Raw genomic sequence first — 19,079 nt, 5'->3', positions numbered from 1 at the left:
GAGGAAAACCTCAGAGATGATTTGTGGATGTAATGAAGGAGGACTTGCACAGGGTTGGTGTGACAGAGGAGGAGGGAGAGCGAGATGGAGGTAGGTGATCCGCCCAGGAGACCACTAAAGGGAACAGTTGAAAAAAGATGATTTATGGAACATCATAAATGTAGTTTTTGGGGGTTGTTTTTGAGGCCGAGCCAAAAAAAAAGTTTTAAAGAAATCTGTGTAGTCAGCATTAAAAATATTTTTGATTGATTCACCCCCTTGTTTAATTGCTTCAAGTTCTTTGTCCAGTTAAACATATTTGCATTTTTTTTATTGTATTCAAAGGGCTCCCTGCAGAGTCAGCTAATCTAGCCAAGGCTGAGTTCCTTTCACACACAAAAGCTGATGAAGCGCTTGCTGTTGTGCTCCGAAAAAAACAAGTTTAGTTTATAAAACACAATGTGCCAGAATACTGATTTAATTTCTAATGTATTCGTACCCCTTTGCTGTTCACATATGTTTCGCACATACAGTAAAGGGAAATGTTTTAATTAAGTTATTAAATGTCCTGTAAAGTACCATGTTTCCTCTTGCATGTTAAAGCCATCAGGCCTCATGGATATAAAAGCTGTGCGACTTTGGTGTTTTATTAGTTTGCTTTACATCGAGCCTACCCACACAGCTAAGACGACGCTGGAGAAAGTGTAGGTACAAGTCTGTCAATGTCTCTGAGTGCCCCAACAAGAGACTCGTCGTCAGCATGAAAAAAAAATTTCTGCAGAGATTGACAAATTTTATCACTGCTAAAAGTGCTTCCGTTAAGGAGCGAGTAAAATGTATGCATACTTATGCCAATAGGATATTTCAGTTCTCCTTTTTAATGCATTTGCAAACAGTTGCTGTGTCATTATGTAGAAGGGATGAAAAGAAGAAGAAATACTTTTGATAACTGATTGGAACATAAAAGTGCTATAATGCAGAACAACCATCATGTTAATCTTCACGAATGCTTATCCTAGAAAACAAATGCAATTTTGGTACATTTTGAAATGTAACATAGCAACCTAACATATGAGTGCGCCAGTCAGGAAGAAAAGGTTAGGAAACGAGATGAGCCGCCGCCTCGGGGCGTTCTGTACGGGGTGCTAACCCCCCGCAGCACACGTATTCCTAGGCTACATCCCCCAAGTACACTGGGGGAGGAGGTGAACAGTTGAGACAGCCGAAGTGAGTTTGACCCAACAGTTACACTATGTTCAGATCACCCCTCTGCTCTCCTTGGTTGACCCCACTCGCTGACTTTCTCTTTGTCTCTCTCCGTTTCTCCCTCCCTCCCTCTCTCTCCGTCTCCCTCCCACCGACTATCCACCGAATTACGTGAGCAAGAGGAATGAAAAGATGTATTGTGTTCTTTTGAATGCGAGCTGCGTGTGTTTGTGTTCGAGTAGCTGCCATCCTCTACCGCTATGCAGACATTGCGGCCTTAGCATGCTACAGTGGTCAGAGGAGAAAGGGATGTGTTTTAAGCACCATTGTATTTACCGCCCTTTTCATCATGTCATAAGTCCAGTGTTGCTTGCAGTGCACACAGAGGCTCCATTTCAACAGTCACACTTGTACACAAGTTATTTTACTCACTGAATCATGTGGAGAGTGGAAGTTAGCCCAGTGAAATTGCAACGTACACTCTGGTTACTGTATAGGTTTTGCATCAGAGTCCAAGTTGGCAAACTGCGTCCACTAAAACTACCATTTAGACAGCAATGTCGCTTTTTTCTTTTCTGCAGTCTTGAAATGGAGCCATCTGACTACTTTACAGTGATGATGAAGACACACCAGTCTTTAATTATCAAAAAAGGGTAAGAATTACCTCAAAAAACAAGAGATTTGAGAAGGTTAGATTTATTTTTCACAGCTGCTTTCTCTTTTAATGTGCAGACAATTTTTTTTTAAATTTCTTTTAAAAAAATTTTTCTGGAAATCTGAACGGCGTGCGATGAGAAAAGGATTCAATGAACTGTTTATATTCATTTTGCAGTGATGGAAACTTATAGATGACATGAAAACTGCACTCTTAACCATTTTCACGATTTTTTTTTTAAAAGATTTGTAACAAGAATATATCATATATTAGCACTTTTTTTCCCTGACAAAAAAACCATAAAATAAGAGAGCCTGTGACAAACACACTTTGCCATTCAGTCACTAAGCAGACATGATACTCTATTGTCCTTCTTGAGCAGCTGCTTAAACGCAGTGGGATGCAGCTAGTTTTTATTCATCAGCGATAACCTTTCTCGCTGATGTTTGCTGTGGATTCAATCTGTCTGTCCACATATTCAAATGTCACCTCTCATTGCTAAGCGAGAGCTTGAAGGCCAAAGAGTGCCCTTTTCTCATACAACTCAGATGGGGTACAGTCTGATGAAAATCCAACCTCATTCAACTGCTACACTGTATTCTGTTCAGGTTGTCTTTACTGTCAAAGAGCCCTTCTTTCTGTTTGCCTGCCTCTGCATCTGCAAGCCTCATTACGCCCCCACTTCTCCCTGTCTACCTCCATCAGTGTCCCCGCATGCTTGTCTGTCTCATCAGCTTCATCTCTGTTGGCATACATGAGCGAGTGGGCTACGGTTCATGCCATGTTCTCGTCTTCTGACTCGTGACCTTCGTCACTCGCGTCTAGACTTTAATCAAACAAAGGAAAGTAACACAGTGAGTTACAGATTTAACAATTTCGACTGACAAACAAGAAAACACGACTGTGTAAAACAAAAAAACCCAGCTTATTAAAGCTCGCTTGAGCAATAATAACAGAATTATATAAAAATACACTGAGGGAGCCCTGGTATTCACCACAACAGGGAATGCTCAATTCAAAGCCAGTTTGACAGGTTGTCAGCTCAGTTCAGTATAAACACTGGAAGCAAGGGAACCAGCTACATTGGCTTTGTCCGAAAATAACAAAAATCTAGATACTGGAACCTTTTGAGGACAATTTGTGGAGGTGAGAATCTGTTCTTTTGCTAGAACCAGCAACTTCCCTTCGGCCTTTTCTGGTTTCTTGCCAACATAACAGTACAAGCACAAAAGTTCAGGAAGATGCAGTTATTTTACAAAATTTTGAACTGTTCCATCAAAATGACCCGAGGCGCCAGGTGTAAAAAATCTTGATAAATACTATGGGCAGCAATCCAGTACCAACATTTACCAACATTTACTGACTCTATAAAAATGAAATTTTATGGCTTACATTTGTCATTCGTGAGGGAATTGAAATTTTACCAGATGTTTGGTATTAGTAAAAGTAATAGGATTCTGTTTGGCTCACTTCAGAGGCCGGTTTTAACACAGTCTGTTTCTCATCTTTTCCCGTTGTTGTAATCGTGTTCCTCTGTGAGCTCAGTGCCATCTGGGAATCCCTGTGCTCCCACATCGATGGAGTGTAGGGATCCCTCTAGAGACACAGTCACGCTCACAGGCTTGTGCTTTCGGCCCGTGAAGTACATTTTGTGACAAGGGAGGCATCAGCGGGCATAAACTGAGGTTCTGGTCTGAAGGCTGCCGTCTCGGGCTTCGGGAGCTTTTAATGGGGCCACCAAATCGAAGTGATCTGAAGTTAGTCTCCGAAAAAGATTTCCAAGGTCATAAACCTGTAGCTTTCTGCGTGGCCTCTGCAAGTTCATTACAGCAAGCACAGCTGTGTGTGCTGATAAGACCTACTTTTTCTGTCACTTTGTTCTCCTCTGTTTCTGTGGCTGATCTTCCCCTACGCACTTACATGTTATAAAGAGTAATAATGCATATCTGTAAGTGACAGGTATATAGTATGCATCTCTACCAAATAACCATGGACGGAGAGACAGATGGATATTCCAGCCTCGATTCGAGGGCTTATTAACTTCTTTAAGCTGCAGTGTTGTTCCTCGCTTCTGTTACTTTTCCTTACAGTACAAGTGCTTTGGGCATGGTGCCAAAATAAGGCTTTAAAAACAGCATAAAGATTAAAATTTACACTCCTCAGGGTGTTATATAGCACAGACAGACTTGTGGTACAGTAGGTGTGATGGTTCCTGCAGGTGTGTGTGTGAGTGTGCTAAATGAAAATAGCTCTGCATATGCGGTCTAATTCCCAAAGAATGCATGACTAGTCGAGACTACATATGGATGTGGTTTAGCTCGGCTTTAATGCTAAATTGAACTGCAGCCTTGTGGTTGTAATTTAACAAAGTCCACCACAAAAAACTTCTGGTGCGAAAGGTGAATTTTGCTGCCATTAGCTGACTCTGTAGCGCTTACTGTTGTATTTGTAGGCAGCTGTAAGGGATTAAATTTAGTGTTTTTATATCTTTGTTAGACGTGGGCATGACGCGTTAATGCAGAATATTCCTGTTAACTGGCCACTGGCCATTGTTTAGCAGTGTTTGTGTTTAGTAATGACCGGTGCTGTCCTGAACACTGTCCATATCCATATGGGCCACTTTCCCAGTCAGTGTGTTTGTGTGCTTAGTTTAATCACTTGTACATTGAAATCACAAGGGATGAATGTGCATATGCTGTCTAAGTAATGTGTTAATGCAGAGTAAGAGTAGGATGGTGCAGTTATGCACATGTACGGTGTACCCTTAAGGATGCAGCTTAAGCACTGCAAGCTGTTACTGTACTGTATGTACTGCAGCAGTGCAGCTCTAGGGACAGACTAAAATCACTTGCTGCACACAGAAGGAGTGTAAAGAAGAGAGGGATGGAGGTAGAAGGGGAGACGGAAGACTTCTAAAGTCACAGAGGAAGGAAGTGTGAAGCAGAGGATGACTGTAGGTATTCATTGAGGAAGAAATAAAGACGAGGTAAAGAGCGATGTAGATGTGACATGTCCTTGACTTTATTCTTTTCTTCCCTTCACCTCTCCTCATCTATCTGCGTTCGCGCTACTTCCAACTCCCTTGTCTCTCTTTTCATCTCTTCATATATTAGAGTCTGGCAGTCAACCAGCGCAGCATCGAACTCCTGTCTGCTTGCGGCCAATTTGGAAGGAATTGCTCACCCATTAAATCGCATGTTCACTGCGACTTTCATCCCTTTCCTCTTATGTGTTTTTCTTCCTTCTCTTCCTCTCTCTCGCTGTCCTGGGTGAACAACCAGCCCGTCTCTCCTTGCATCAATAAAGACCAAACTGAAACTTGGATTTTTCAAGGGTACCACTGCTCATATTCAAAGACGGGGAAAGCAGGGGGGGGAAACAAAAATAGTGGAAAACACAAACACTTATGGCGTCCTTTTGGGTGCAGTACTCCTCGCAACAATGATTCCTTTGTGCTGTAATAGGCTGAAATGAGACCTGGAAGTGTTCTTTTTCCCATTTCACAGTGATCCATAGGCTGTAGAGTCTATTTAATGAGAGATACAATCTTAGGCGCACACAAACAGACGGCTGCCAAAGTTTTAACAGATGGAACGTATTTTTTTCTTTACATATCAACAAGGACAAACACAAAAAGACAGTCAGATTAAAGGAAAAAGCACAACAAAACTCATTTTCATCCATTCAGCAGGTAAATATGACCAAGATGTCAAAACTCTCTTTTTAGTTCTTTCCACCTCATCCGCTTCTCTTTTCACGAGCTGTCACCTCCTTCTTTTGTACCCAAAAAGGGGAAAAAAACATGCAGCAGTTCTCCAGCAAATCAAATACCTGTATCTGCAAATATGCATGCAAATGCTTACGGGGGCAAAAAAGGGGAAAAGAGCTCTGCTGTCACCACACATGGATGGGTATTTTTCCCCCCACATAGTTTCATTAGCTGGATTTGTAGCTATTTCTGTCTAAACTCTAGAAAAAAGTGTCTTTGCTTCAGATAAATTCCCTTTATCGGGAGGGAAAGTGAAGCTTAGAAGCACAGATATAAATTAGATGAATAAGGAGACCAACACAACACTTGCCGAACAAGCAATTATTGTAATAAATGTCAACAATGTGTGTTTAATAGGGCCCCATCAGGGCTGTAGGATCAGCTTGTTCATACTCACGTTTATCTTGCTGCCTTTGCTTTTATTAAATGACAAGATTGATGCAAATTTGCCATCGGAGAAGAGGCTCTGAATTGATCTGTTTTGAGTAAATTCGATTTCTCCTCCACAGCAACACCCATTTATCTAGACGTTCATACATCTAAATGAGAACAGAAAAAAAACAGGCAGAGAAAAAGAAAAGAATGACTCAGATAATGCCAAACTTTCACCTAGTACTGCCATTCAGTCAGTAGCCACGGGAAGCAGCCGCAAATGTTCCCAGCTTTTGTTACCCTCTGATTTATAGTCAGTCACTGTGTCCTTGAGGTGTTAGTCTAGATTTCCTGCTTACCAGTGGGTGGACTCTGTGTATTGTGTTGCTAAGTGTATGCTGTTATCATTTCTTTTATGACCTTGTAATTGCTATCGTAATTATTCACAAGAGAAGAGAGGTAAATGGTTTGGAATTAACTGGTTGCGAACCAGTGTTACTGTGAGAGGGGAAAACGTGTATACAGAACTCTGTGTGTACTGTACACACTGTATGTAAGAGAGTACCAAGGGTAAATGGACCACTTCAAATAGCAACATGTGCATTGCAGCCTGGCTCCACGCATTCATCAAGTCACATGGAAGATTAAGCTGTTTTTCCCCCACAGCAAAGCCTTCAGTATTCACGTCAGTAAAGCGCAAGGACTCAACTATTACAGGAGGGAGGATGTGCGGTTTTTTAATTTTGTTTTTTTAGGTTGCAGAGGTATTCAGTTATCCCCGTCCATAAACAGATCTGTCAGGGTTTTTGACTTTTTCATCTAGAGCAACGTTTGTGCTCATTCATTGGATTTCATACTATGTAAATCTTCAGCGGGGTTTGGAAGCTTTGGGCCCGATGCTGCTTGGTTCAGTGCTCATTGGCATTCAGACACAGCGTGCGTGTGTGTCAGAGGAGTGAAGTGAAGAAGGCTGAAATTGTAAGAGAGTATTCAGGTGTGTAAAATACAGTCAAATCATAACCTTTGACCTCAAAATAGTTTTAATTCTTCAAATCAAGACATCAGAAAGTATTGCTCAGGTCTAGAGGTAATTTCTATAAATGGGCCTAAATATAAAGTCATATGAAGGTGAGATTTGGGATGCAAAAGTATCCACTGGATTTCCAGTAGCTATAAGTTAAAACACCTAAAAATTGCCATTTAGTTTTTTCAAAAACCTGAAAATTTAATCTTTTTTTAAAATAAATGTAAAATGAACATGAACTCTCCTCCCTCTGTGTTTGTGTCAAGTTCCTCTGACACACAAACACAGAGGCCTCTCTTCTGCGATGGCACTGTATCAATATTATGCTTTCTCCACCCTGCTCTGTTCCTGTTTGCACAGCCCAGTAAACGTACCCACCTAGTAATCCCTAATGGAGGAAATCCAACTCTCCCTTTGTGATTCGCTGAGATCTTTTCGTCTCTATTTGTTTCTCAGAGACCCGCCGTGTTAAATTTGTTCGACTCTTTCAACCTCAGCTGCAGCTTTTTTGTTAACACAGGAAGCTGTACTGGAGGTGTCTTTCTGTGTCACTTTTAACCTTCTTTTTGTTTCACTCTGTCTGTTTCACACAGTTTCCCTCCGTCACTTTCTCTTCCTCTCCTCTCACTTGAAAGTCTAGCTCCCTCCATTGTGCTCTCGCTGTGATCGGAAGCTTGTTTTTGGATTCGTGCCGTGTGTGTTCACGTCCCTTTCCTTGTACAAGTCTTTTAGGAAAAGCATGCGCACCGTGTTGTGCAGACATGCATGCACCCTGCTGAGTGAAACGCTTCAGTCATCAGAAATTCATTTTACATCACAAAAGCAACAATTAGGTCTGTTGTATAACATGAACTCTACTTAATATTGAACAACAGTCTCTTTATGACGTAGATGTGAATCATGTGTCACAGTGATCTAATATCTTCTGATAGGCTGCATAATGTCCAGCCAGACGGCACTGTTTTTTTTTTTCCTTAGGAGTATCCCACTCTGTGTGGATGACTCAGTGAAAAACACTAGGCTTGCAGGAAGAGAGCCTCTTGTACCAAGGCAATATATAAAGTGACGAGTGACAGACTAAAAGAAGGGCTTTAAGAGCGCTTCAGGGTCATGATCTTGCTTGAAAACAATAGTGTGTCATCGGATGGAGAATGAGGGGAAAAATTGTGACAAGTGAAAGAGGGGTACGTGTAGAGAAAAACAACAGAGAATCAAGGCACAGATGATTTATTTCAGCCTTGTAGCTGCCAGTACAGCTTATCATGTGAAACCAATAGTGTATATATATTCAGAGACCACTTTATTAGTACTGGGTTGGACCCTTCAGAACTGCTTTAATTCCTTATTGTATAGCTTCAACAAGGTAGTGGAAGCAGTCCTCAGAGATTTTGGCCCGTGTGTATATAGGTGATAGCATCACACAGTTGCTGCAGATTCATCGGTTGCACATCCATGATATGAATCTCCTGTTCCAACAAAATCTCAAAGATGATCTTTTGGATTGAGATGCAGTATTATCCTGCTGGAAGCAACCATCAGAAGGTGGGCACACTGTGATTATAAAGAGATGGACATGTTCAGCACAATACTCGGGTAGGGTCTGATACCCAAACAATGTTCAGCTGGTTCCAAGGGTGCCAAAGTGTGCCAAGAAAATGTGATCCGCACCATTACGCTTGTATCAGCCTGAACCGTTGATACAAGACAGGATGGATTCATGCTTTCATGTTGTTTATGCCAAAATTCTCACTTTTCCATTTGAATGTTGAGATTCATCAGATCAGACAACATTTTTTCAATCCTCTAATATCCAGTTTTGGGCTGTGTGAATTGTAGTCTCAATCTCCAGCTGCTGTAGCCCATCTGCTTCAAAGTTTGACATGCTGTACATTCAGAGGTCCTCTGCCTTGGTTGTAATGGGTAGTTATTTGAGTCAGTGTTGCTTTCTTACCATGTCTACCTGCCTAAATACAAGTTGCTGCCTTGAGATTGGCTGATTAGATTTGCATTATTGAGCCAGTGTAGCTAATTAAGTGTCTGGTGAATGTTTACGTCTAAATTTTTGACATTGTCAGAACTGCAAATTTATGTCATCTGCTCTTTCTGTTGATATAAGTTATTATCATTACAATGGAGGGACAAGAAACCACCTTTTATACCTTCCAGTATAACTCTGTTGAACAAATCCAGGTGGTGTGTGTTTTGCTTGTATATTGTGGTGCTTAAACTAACTACTCAACTTTGTGGCCTTGTTGGATGTGCTGTTTGGCTCATAAAGCTGGTTGTAGGTTTACAAAGGAGCGCTTCAAGCTGCTGACTGCCCACCCTGCGGTGGGGCAGGTAGAAGAAAATCCTTGCTTAAGATTATGTGGTGGAAATGTAATCGTGATAATTATTATCAAGGTACTTCGTCTTCAAGTAAAATATATTTTTAGTATTTTCTACGAGCAAACAAAAGACTTCCAAGTCATCATGAGGGTCTGAGACACACTAAGTCTGAATGAAATACCGGACATGTTCTACCTCGGCTTCTACCTTTGTGTAACCCACAGAGGACACTAAAATGAAAGGATAACCCCCAAATGTGTTGGAGTGCAAAAGGGTCAAAGTAACACAAATCACTGAACAGTAAACAGCACTCAAAGGGGAAAAAAAGGACACACACACATGCATCCTTGTCCTATTTTTTGTTGTAAGGAAATGATGAGAGGTTGTGTACAGTGTGCACAAACGAAAATAAAACATTAAAATTGTCTTTACAGGCAATTTTCTTGTAGAATTCTTTGTTTTATCTTCCTGGTGCTGAAGTTAATCAAATCTAAATTGACATTGGATGAATCAGCACCGAAGTGAACACCAATAAAATCTTAAAATAAGACGGCAAAATAAATTACAAGTTACATGGCAAAATGTTCCACGCAATGTTTCAAAGAGTGTCTCTTCAAGAGAAAGGGCTCCATTGTCCCACTCCATTGAAATGGGCTGCCAAAGCACAGTTTAATCTACAGAGATACTTAGATTTTACAGTAAGGCTGAGTTTTTCTGTATAAGTCTTGCACAGAAATGTATAGTTTCTTTGTCATGCAGATAAATATTTGTAAATTTGTGAAGTACATAAGTATTTTTTTCAATGGTTTAGGTTATGAACGTTCTAGATATGTGTTTTGTGCAGAAAAAGCTGCATGAAACATATTTTAAAATGATTTGCAATGTACACAAAAAAAAAGATGAACTGAATGTTGGAAAATCTGAGCAAACATTAAAGAATCCTGCACAGAATGAGATGGCGCTGGTCGTTGACAGTCACGCCGAATGCATTTCACACCTTACATTACAAATGTACGAGTAAGAAAGTAACAGTTTGCCTGATGACACACTTGTGGGGTTTTTTTTATGTTTTTTTTTATTTTTATTTCTTTTTATTAAAAGAAACAGCTTTTCAAGACATCTGCTATTTAAATGTGTTACAGTCGTTTAAATCTATCAGGTCACATTTCAAAGGGTCTCATTCAGAATCTTTTGGCAGAGGAAAATCCACAACCTGCTGCGTAACATTCCTGTGTCAGGATGCTGTTTGTTCAGCCATCTGAACTCAGCAGAGGCAGCATAGGTTCTGCAGCCCCTCAAAGACTTTACCACAAAAGCCCCCCCACCCCTACTTGGACCACCTACAGCCATAGACCAATTAAAATCACCACCCGCCATTTCCTGACCCAAATGGTTTGGCACACACACGTGCCCCTCATTCGTAGCCACATACTCAAAGTGATGATGATAGTAACAACTGGAGAGAATAGAAGCGATCAATAAATAATGGATGCTAATTGGCCCAGCTCATTTATTATTAATATTCTCAATTACCACTAAAGGGCCCACCTGACTTGTCTCTGTGCACGCGTTTCTGTGTATAGGTCACAGAAGATGTGCGTAAACATGAGCAAACTGGTGTTTGTAACTGGTCTTCTGTCGTACTGGGTGCATGTCCCACAGACACATATGGCAGATGCTATATATTGTTTATAGAAGATGGTGTATGCTATAGGATAAACTATATTACAGCCTCAAAAACTGTCCCGTTGCTCAAAGACTCACCCCCTCCTCACTGTTTTTAAACAAAAGCACGAGAATTACAGCCGAATCTGTTTTCTAACAAGGCTGTCCTGCTTTCCTGTTTTTTCCTTTCTCCACTCGTTCCTGCAGATCACCACTCTGATCAACCACAAAGACAAGCCAAAGAAGTCAGAGCGCACCCTGGCAGCTATACACAGGGTGGGCCAGGCGGTGAGTGTAGCAGTGGGGCGTTTTGTAGCAGTCGGGGAGGCCATTGCCGCAGAGAACCAGGAGCTGAAGGATGAGATGGGTCAAGCCTGCTTCGAAGCTCGCAGAGCAGGTGAGCATCTTTGGTTGGGCCTCGTTTTTACTTGACATTTTTACTGAACTGCTGCACATAAACGTAGCACATAGTGGAGTGTTTTTTTCTAGCTTTCACTCCTTTTTATGTGTTTGATGTATAAAATAAGTGTTGTTGTTTTTTTGTTTTTTTTTTATCGTAAAGGCTTCTTCGTGATGGATCCTGTATTTTCCTGTAGTAAACTTGGTCATTTCTTTATGATGCTCTGTTTTTTCCACTGAGGGTGTATTGACCTGGTTATCCAATAAGCTGCAGGCTTCTCATCACTGTTTTGTTAAGACAACCAACGACAGTTTCATAAAGCATCGAGCATCACCTTCAGGCTTCAGTCTTATCAAATTTTATCAAATTTCGATTAGTCTGAACAGCCTGGCTGTCAAACAGTATTACACCAGAGGACCTCCAGAGTGCTCTAAACACATTGCCGTTATTAGGTTGGAAGTAAAATATGAAAAAGTGCTGCTGCACCCAAGGGTGCTGTGTAGAGTGAGGGAATTAATGTGTGTATGTGGGCTTGGGAAGCACTGCATAATGGATTCTGATAGAAGGAAATAGGAGACTTTATGCAGCCGGCTGTTGGTGAGATTAAAAGGGTTGTAGTTCCCCTAATATTCAGCACCTCAAACAGAAATTGATAGTTTCTTTGTTATGCAGATACATATTTATAACCTGTTTGAAGAACCAATCATATTTTCCCATCGATTTATATTAATTGACCTTTTCTGTGTTGATTTCTCTCCACGGCTGCATCTCTAAAGAGAGATTCTCTCTACTAACATCTCTACATTTGTAAAGATCTAAGTGTTCTGTAAATATTCTTCCCAAAAGCTATATCGATGTGGATAATCCTGGTGTCCTTGGAAGTTTAATTATTATGGATGAAACATTCTATGTAATGTGTCTTATGTTAAGGCACAGACATACAAACATACACTACAATCATTATATTAAGATTAGTGGTATTAGTAGTAGTAGCAATACTACAGATTATATAATATTGGATACCCTAATGGGATTTTTCTGATAAAGTCATTATGCTGAACATTTCAGGGTTTCAGCCCAAGTTCTAAAACATGCTCATGAGGTCCTGGAGTTGAGTTGAGTTGAGCATTTAATAGTTGCCCTCTCTCCCGGGATGCAGTGCAAACCATTTCTTCATAACCCTGAGCAGATCGGAGCAGATTTGTTTGGATGTTTTCGGCAAATTTCATATGCATGCTATTTAAACCTGCTTTAACCTCCATCTCATTATTGAGATGGAGGTTGGAGACTATAGCACATGGTCAATATTTTGTACGCGCCCCAGCTTGTAATCTCTTTGCCATTTAAAGTATTGGCTTTGAAAAGAGGATCGAAGTTTGCGACCACTCGCAGCCAGGCGCAGCTAGTCTGTTATCAGTCTGGTATTAGTTTGGGTTGTGTTACATGCAGTCTGTTTTCGATAATACAGCAGTTTACGGTGATAAATCAGCACAAACTGTAAGTCTGGTAGCATCTTTTGAAAATCTGTTGCTGTCTACATACACAGAAATTCACATTAATTACTTACATTCAGAGTCCAGTTTGATTCTCATACATCTGAAACAGAAATTCCTCCAGAAATAGTGACATAGTTGCTGACTTACGCAATCTGCAACTATTGTTTTATGTAGGAATATACCAAGAAAAAGTTGATTTGAGTCTCCCGTTGTAAGGAGACGGGTTGCAGACGAGTCGTGTTCCTCAGCTCAGACTGATTGCAACGTGTTGGCAATTAAAGGGCATTTGTTTGTAAACCTTAACCAGTCTGTCTGACAGACAGTTGTTTGAAGACAGGTTACCACCCACCAGGAAACCCCTCATTTTTTTTCCATCCATCCGTCCTCTTCTGCTTATGTTTATCAGGGTCGGGGGCTATCCCAGCTATCATAGGGCAAAAGGCAAGGTACACCCTGGACAGGCTGCCAGTCTCATTTTCATTTATTAATTTTTTTCTTCCTGCTCATTGCAAGGCTACGGTCTTTTTATTTATTTCTTTATGACTAAGCTAGAAATGCATAACATATCTGCTGACACTGAAACCTGTACCTGGGGTTTGATGAGAGATGCTAGGAGGAGGTCAAAAAAGTAGCCACCAGTGTTAAAAGACAAGAAAGAGCGAACTGTTAGCTCTAACTGAAGATGGAAAAGACAAGGTGATGTTTTTGTGAGAGATTTGCTTTTCCCACTGTTTTTAGCACTTCCCTTTGTATTGCCTTTTTAAGATCCTGTCTAAAAATATAGACTCTCTGGCTTCCTGTCAGTCCAAATGTTCTCACAACCCTTAGTTTAGATAGTTGTTATCACTTGCAAGTGTAACTTTTCTTCATCTCTGCCAACTCTTGCAATCTTATCAGACAAAACAAGGACCTCATTTAGCCTTCTACAGAGCAAACCGGAAACAATATCGCAGCGGATAAGAATTTAGCCTCAACACCGTGATAATAGGTTTATGTTGTGGGAACCAGCTTGTGTAGCTTTAATCCTCTCACAGTGCTGATTTGTAAAGACGGCTAAAACTCAAACAAAGAGAGCGCTGGTGGGAGGAGGAGAATAGACTGATGAGAAAGTGTGTGTGTGTTTGTGAAGCTGCGTGCGCTGAGGTAAAACCAAGTAAAGTGTATGTGTGCACCTGTGTGTGCGTGTGTGTTGCTTGCCCACTGTGACTAATTTATTCCAGTTCTTGCTTTCCTCTCAGGGAGGTGTTTTCACAGTTTTCCCTCATACTTATACTGACAGTCGGTACAATTGTTCCCTGATTAAAAAAAACTTTCCCCCCCTTTTTTTTCCTAGTCTCTGACTATTTAAAAAAAAATAATGGAGGCATCTTGAGGGATGATAAAAAAGGTCTTTTCTCTTAGATTTTGTTAAAGTCTCTGGGAGAAAGCAGGGCTAGTTAGTGAAGGATTGACATTTCTCTAATACCTAGCCGCAGGGAGAGTTTAATCAGGCAGGCTTCAGCCTTGTGTGCGCTGTAATGAATGAAATAAAAGCAGGCTGAAAGCACTAGTTTAATTAGATGCTACCCATCATCGGCGCGTCGCAGGGATCCAATGAGGCAGGTCAGTGAAGGCAATCTGTGCTGGATCTCTGTCTCTGTCAGTTTCACTCAGTTTCTTAGTGTCATTCTCACATTTCCGTGATTTCTGCCTTTCCCTTTCTTCCCAAGATGTCAAAGAAGGGTAGCTGGGATCAGGATGAGAATGAATTTGCGTAAAGTAAACTATCAAAATGTTTTATCTAAGTAGCATATGACATGTGAATGACACAGAAACACGGCTACAGCAATGTTGGCACCTATACACTCTCTGGCTTCCTGTCAGATGTCAGATTCCAAATGTTCTCACAACCCTTAGTTTAGATAGTTGTTATCACTTGCACTAGCCTGCACTACACACAGTACAACTGAGGTGGTGGGGTACATATTAATTTTGAAAGTTGTTATGTAGTTGAAAGTGGGATTATATAAGATTCTAAGTGTAATGTGCCTGATCCATTGCCATCCATAGAGTCAGGCAATATACCAGCATACAACAGACTACACCGTCTGGTTTTCACTTATCAATAAAGAGTCGATGATTCAGGAAACAAAAGCAGAATTCATTCACACGGCACACAACTTTTTGTGTTGGGCAAAACTGCTTTGTACATGAACAGATAGATTTGACACTTAAAGGCTCAGTAGGATAGGTTTGATTTCAACTCAAGATTATGAAAATCTGTGCCGGGCACAATTTATATTCTGCTAATGGAGAGGCGAGAGTTGGATCAGGCCTCTGTTATCTACCCTTGTCGTGGTCACGGGGGGGTTGTGCAGCATTCTTTGTGAGGCGGGCCTCAAATGTTTTAACTGGTTAGCAGAGCTGGCACTGAAAAGCAGCCTGTCGGATGCAATCAGTTCCTCACTGCAGCTTCTTTTAAAGGACCAGCCAAACATAATGGACAGCTAAGCTGCAGCACTTGCTAGCGACCTATCCCCTTCCCTTTCCTTTCTGAACTCTGAACTCTTGCTGGGATTTCTTAACTTTGTACATTTTCCTCTTGATAGAGGATATTTTGGTAATGGGTTTTCAGCCTGCTCTGTATAACTCTACATTCTTCCCTTTTGGGGGTAGTTCTAGTGCACAGTCTGTTCCAAAGTGTGCCCATTCGGAACTGGCTGATTGCTTGACCTCTGGTATAGCTGCTCGCAGCTTTCTCATAAGCACAGACCAACCGCCCAGCCGAAGAGAAACACTGCTGTGAGTCCTTTTTGTGTTGTTAGCCATATCTGTCTAAATAGTTGTCTGATCATCTAAAGGAGCCGGCAATGTGGTGTGTGATGCCGGCAATCTTTTAACCATTGTGCAACTGTAATAAAGTTGGGTACAACATCAGGTCCGTTGTATGTGGTCTATAAAGATAATAACACTTACTGAACCATAGGCTGGAATAAAGTCAGTTTCTCAGTTGTTTCCTTCATTTATTAGTGACATGAGCAATTATTATTTTCTGGTTGGGGGCGGGGTGGGGGGTTTGGAGCATTATGTATTAGTATTATCTGAACTAACTACTTTTTTTTTAACTCTTAAAACAAGTCACATTGGAAGCATACCAGTAAGTTGGGGGCTGTGTTGTAATAGCAGACATGCTAATGTGCTAAGTTCCAGTCTGTCCAAGACTTTACTGCCAGAGGTGAAGAGTGACACACTGGAGCAACATAACAGTGTCATAACTAACAGGCCATGATCAATTGACTGGCCATCCGTCCAATTTCTTCCTCCTATCTGGGTCCAGATCTCAGTGACAGAAGGCAACAGAAAAATAGCCCTAGAGGTGTTTCTTCCTGCCACATCCTGCAAATCCTTCTGAGTACTTCCAGGCCAGATGGGATATGTAAACCCTGCAGCATGTTCTGTGCCTGACTCCACAAATAGGATAAGATCCTTTTTGGATAGCCTGACACCAAGTCAGAAAGTGTTCAGGGCCAACCAAGTTTCCATGGCCTCTTCAAAGTGAGCTTTTGGGCCGTGTGACTTGACCTTTCACTGCCTAATCTGATTTTTCAGTTTTTATGAACAGAGTTAAAAAGTCCAAAAAATGTCCCTGCTGGATATAGCCCAACTAGAACTGGACTTCTTACATAACATAAACACATTAAAAGCATTTAAAAAGCAGACTTGTACCGAGCACAACTTTTTTTTTTTCTTCTTTCCCCCCCTGCTTCTCGGCCAATAGATCATTTCAAAATAACCTGTTTTCTTTTTGTTTCCAGCTCACGTATTTGGCGAGGTGTAGAAACAACCCCCCTCTAAAACAGATGGTGGATAGCAAAAAAACCTCTGTTGGTATAATTAAAATATACACAAGCTTATAAAGAACTGATGTCAAAAAAACAAACTATATTTAATTTTCATGTGTGAAGCTGTGTTTGATCTCAGAGATTAAGTTTAGTGAAACTACTTTTATTTTAACATACAATTAGGCTTTTTTTGGATGAGAATAAAAAAGAACACTCATAACCGTTAATATAGCATTCATCTTTATCTGCAGGTGAAGTAATGTCAAACAGTGTATCATCTCAGATGGTTTAAAGTTCTACCATTGTGGCTTGATGACCCACGCTGTCCCTCACAGGTGATGCCATAGCCCAGCTGACAGATGTTGGCTCGGCCTTGCCGTCCCAGTTGGATGGACGTGTCACAGTGTTCAGTGATAGGACAGCGATGGTGAAGGCTGCTCGATTGCTCCTCTCTTCTGTCACCAAAGTCCTGGTGCTGGCCGACCGCATCGTCATCAAACAGATAATCACATCACGCAACAAGGTGAGTCATAACGGACGTGAGCCATAGCCACATAACCACATGAATGGGTTCGCTTGCTTTGTTTATCTTCTACACGTTTTGGTCCACACAGAAATACACACACATGCACGTGCGCACGCGCACACACTAGCAAACTCCATCCTGAGTCCTTTATGTCCTAACAGATAAGCACTGGCTCTCTGAAGAAGTGCTCTGGAGGTAATTGAAGGGAAACAGCACATTTAGCAACCACATAAAAACGCAGAACCAGAGACTGTCTCTCTCTGTCGTACCTGGCTATGCTCTTAGCCAGACAATGTGATACAGATGTAGCTCTGTAGAATGAGTCAAGAATGGAAACGGGCCCTAATCATGACTGGTTAGCCTCGTTTCGACAGACAGTCGACAGCCCCCTGCTCTCCATTATTGGCAAACGCAATTATACCTCTTCCTCCTCTTTGCATGGCATGGATAAAAGCTGCTTATGCTCGGTATGCTAGCATGGCCTCATTGGCTAGCATAAATGTAATGCAAATCAATGTAAAAAAGATACTAATACACTTCTATCACATTGAATTGTCAATGCAACAAACGGCAGGATGAGGTTGACAGAAATAAAAGTGTATATTTACTCTAGTATGGCAAATCATGTTTTTAGTCTCCCTACTAATATTCTCATCAACATAGACAGTATAAAAGATGAATGTCGCTGCCATGAATTTTTTTTTTTTAACGTTTTCTGAAGCACAGAGATCATTTTAAATGTTGCCAATTTGGTTTCAAAAACCCGACTGCGGCAAGGAGTGTGAAATAGCTTGCTCATTGGCTAACTGGGAATCACTTGTCAATAGCCAATGAGCTTACCATGGATAATCTTCCGGTATCCACTGACTAAGATTTGAAAATAGACTTAATCTTTTGTTCAATATGACCCAAAATGAGTGACTAGGTCCACAAAGTCACGAGGAACTTGCTAACAGAGGTCATGTCAAGGCATTTTTTCCCTCAAACTTCAATTCAGGTTTCTTGTATGATGTCTTGCACTCATTGCTCAATTGTTGGCCATTGCGTATGATACCACCAGTTGTTATGGGAAACATTTTTATTCTCCAACTGGTAATTATTGGCATTGCTGGCAGTGGATCCTGAAGGTTTGTGGCTATTGCTGGATGAAATTGGTTGAAAAGAAAGTGCTACACCAAAGACATCCTAGTGACTGCTTTGGTTGCTACCAGATTGCCGTGGTTTCCTGTAGTTTTTTCGTGTTTGTCTGCAAGTGGGACACCCATCGGAAATGGAGAGGTTTCATCTTCAAAAATAAAAGTTGCACCTTTTTAACCATGAAGTTTCTGACCTTACTGCACGAAGGGGATTACATCTGATTAGATCACCTTCAATCCAAACTTAGTTCTGATTGGAAATTGTCTTTTCAGAACATTTTCATCTTGTTTTTATTCATTGATGAAAGTGTCAGGACACTTCAACATTGCGTCTGAGCTCGTGCATTTGTTTTTATTAAGTGATCGTCTTGTTTTTTCATAAAAAGTGGTCGTGGATGAAAATTATTGCTTGACGTAATAAACACTGTTCACAACTGGTGGTTGCCAAATGATTGCAGACCTGCCTCTCGGCCTTTTGACAGAGTCCTTATTTACTTGATCCTAAACTGTCACCCATGATTGTCACGCGTTCAGAGTGTGACATGTGTTTGTAAAACCGGTCACCATTCGGTGGCCTTCAGGTAGAATCCAGGTTTAAAGCACTTCCACAGTGGCTTCATCTTTCTAACCCAAAAGCAACGACCAGGTTTTATACTGCCTATGATACCAAACTATGTGGCCATTTCCAGTGCTACTCTGATG

At 41.1% G+C, this 19,079-nt stretch overlaps 1 protein-coding gene across 1 annotated transcript in view; it reads left to right on the top strand.

Moving 5' to 3' along the window:
* The window catches only part of ctnnal1 (catenin (cadherin-associated protein), alpha-like 1), a 54,193-nt gene that overhangs the window by 19,869 nt on the left and 15,245 nt on the right, over nucleotides 1–19,079 (top strand). Inside the window, exons 2-3 of the mRNA XM_005932929.2 lie at nucleotides 11,206–11,395; nucleotides 17,051–17,238. Of these exons, the coding sequence (XP_005932991.1) occupies nucleotides 11,206–11,395; nucleotides 17,051–17,238 (378 nt within the window). The remainder of the gene's footprint in view (nucleotides 1–11,205; nucleotides 11,396–17,050; nucleotides 17,239–19,079) is intronic.

This window comes from Haplochromis burtoni, unplaced genomic scaffold (genome assembly GCF_018398535.1).
Source record: "Haplochromis burtoni strain Fernald_Lab_line unplaced genomic scaffold, NCSU_Asbu1 Contig_163, whole genome shotgun sequence".
Lineage (NCBI taxonomy): Eukaryota > Metazoa > Chordata > Actinopteri > Cichliformes > Cichlidae > Haplochromis > Haplochromis burtoni.
The sequence above is the reverse complement of the archived record's forward strand: the minus strand, read 5'-3'. Positions and strand labels throughout refer to the sequence as shown.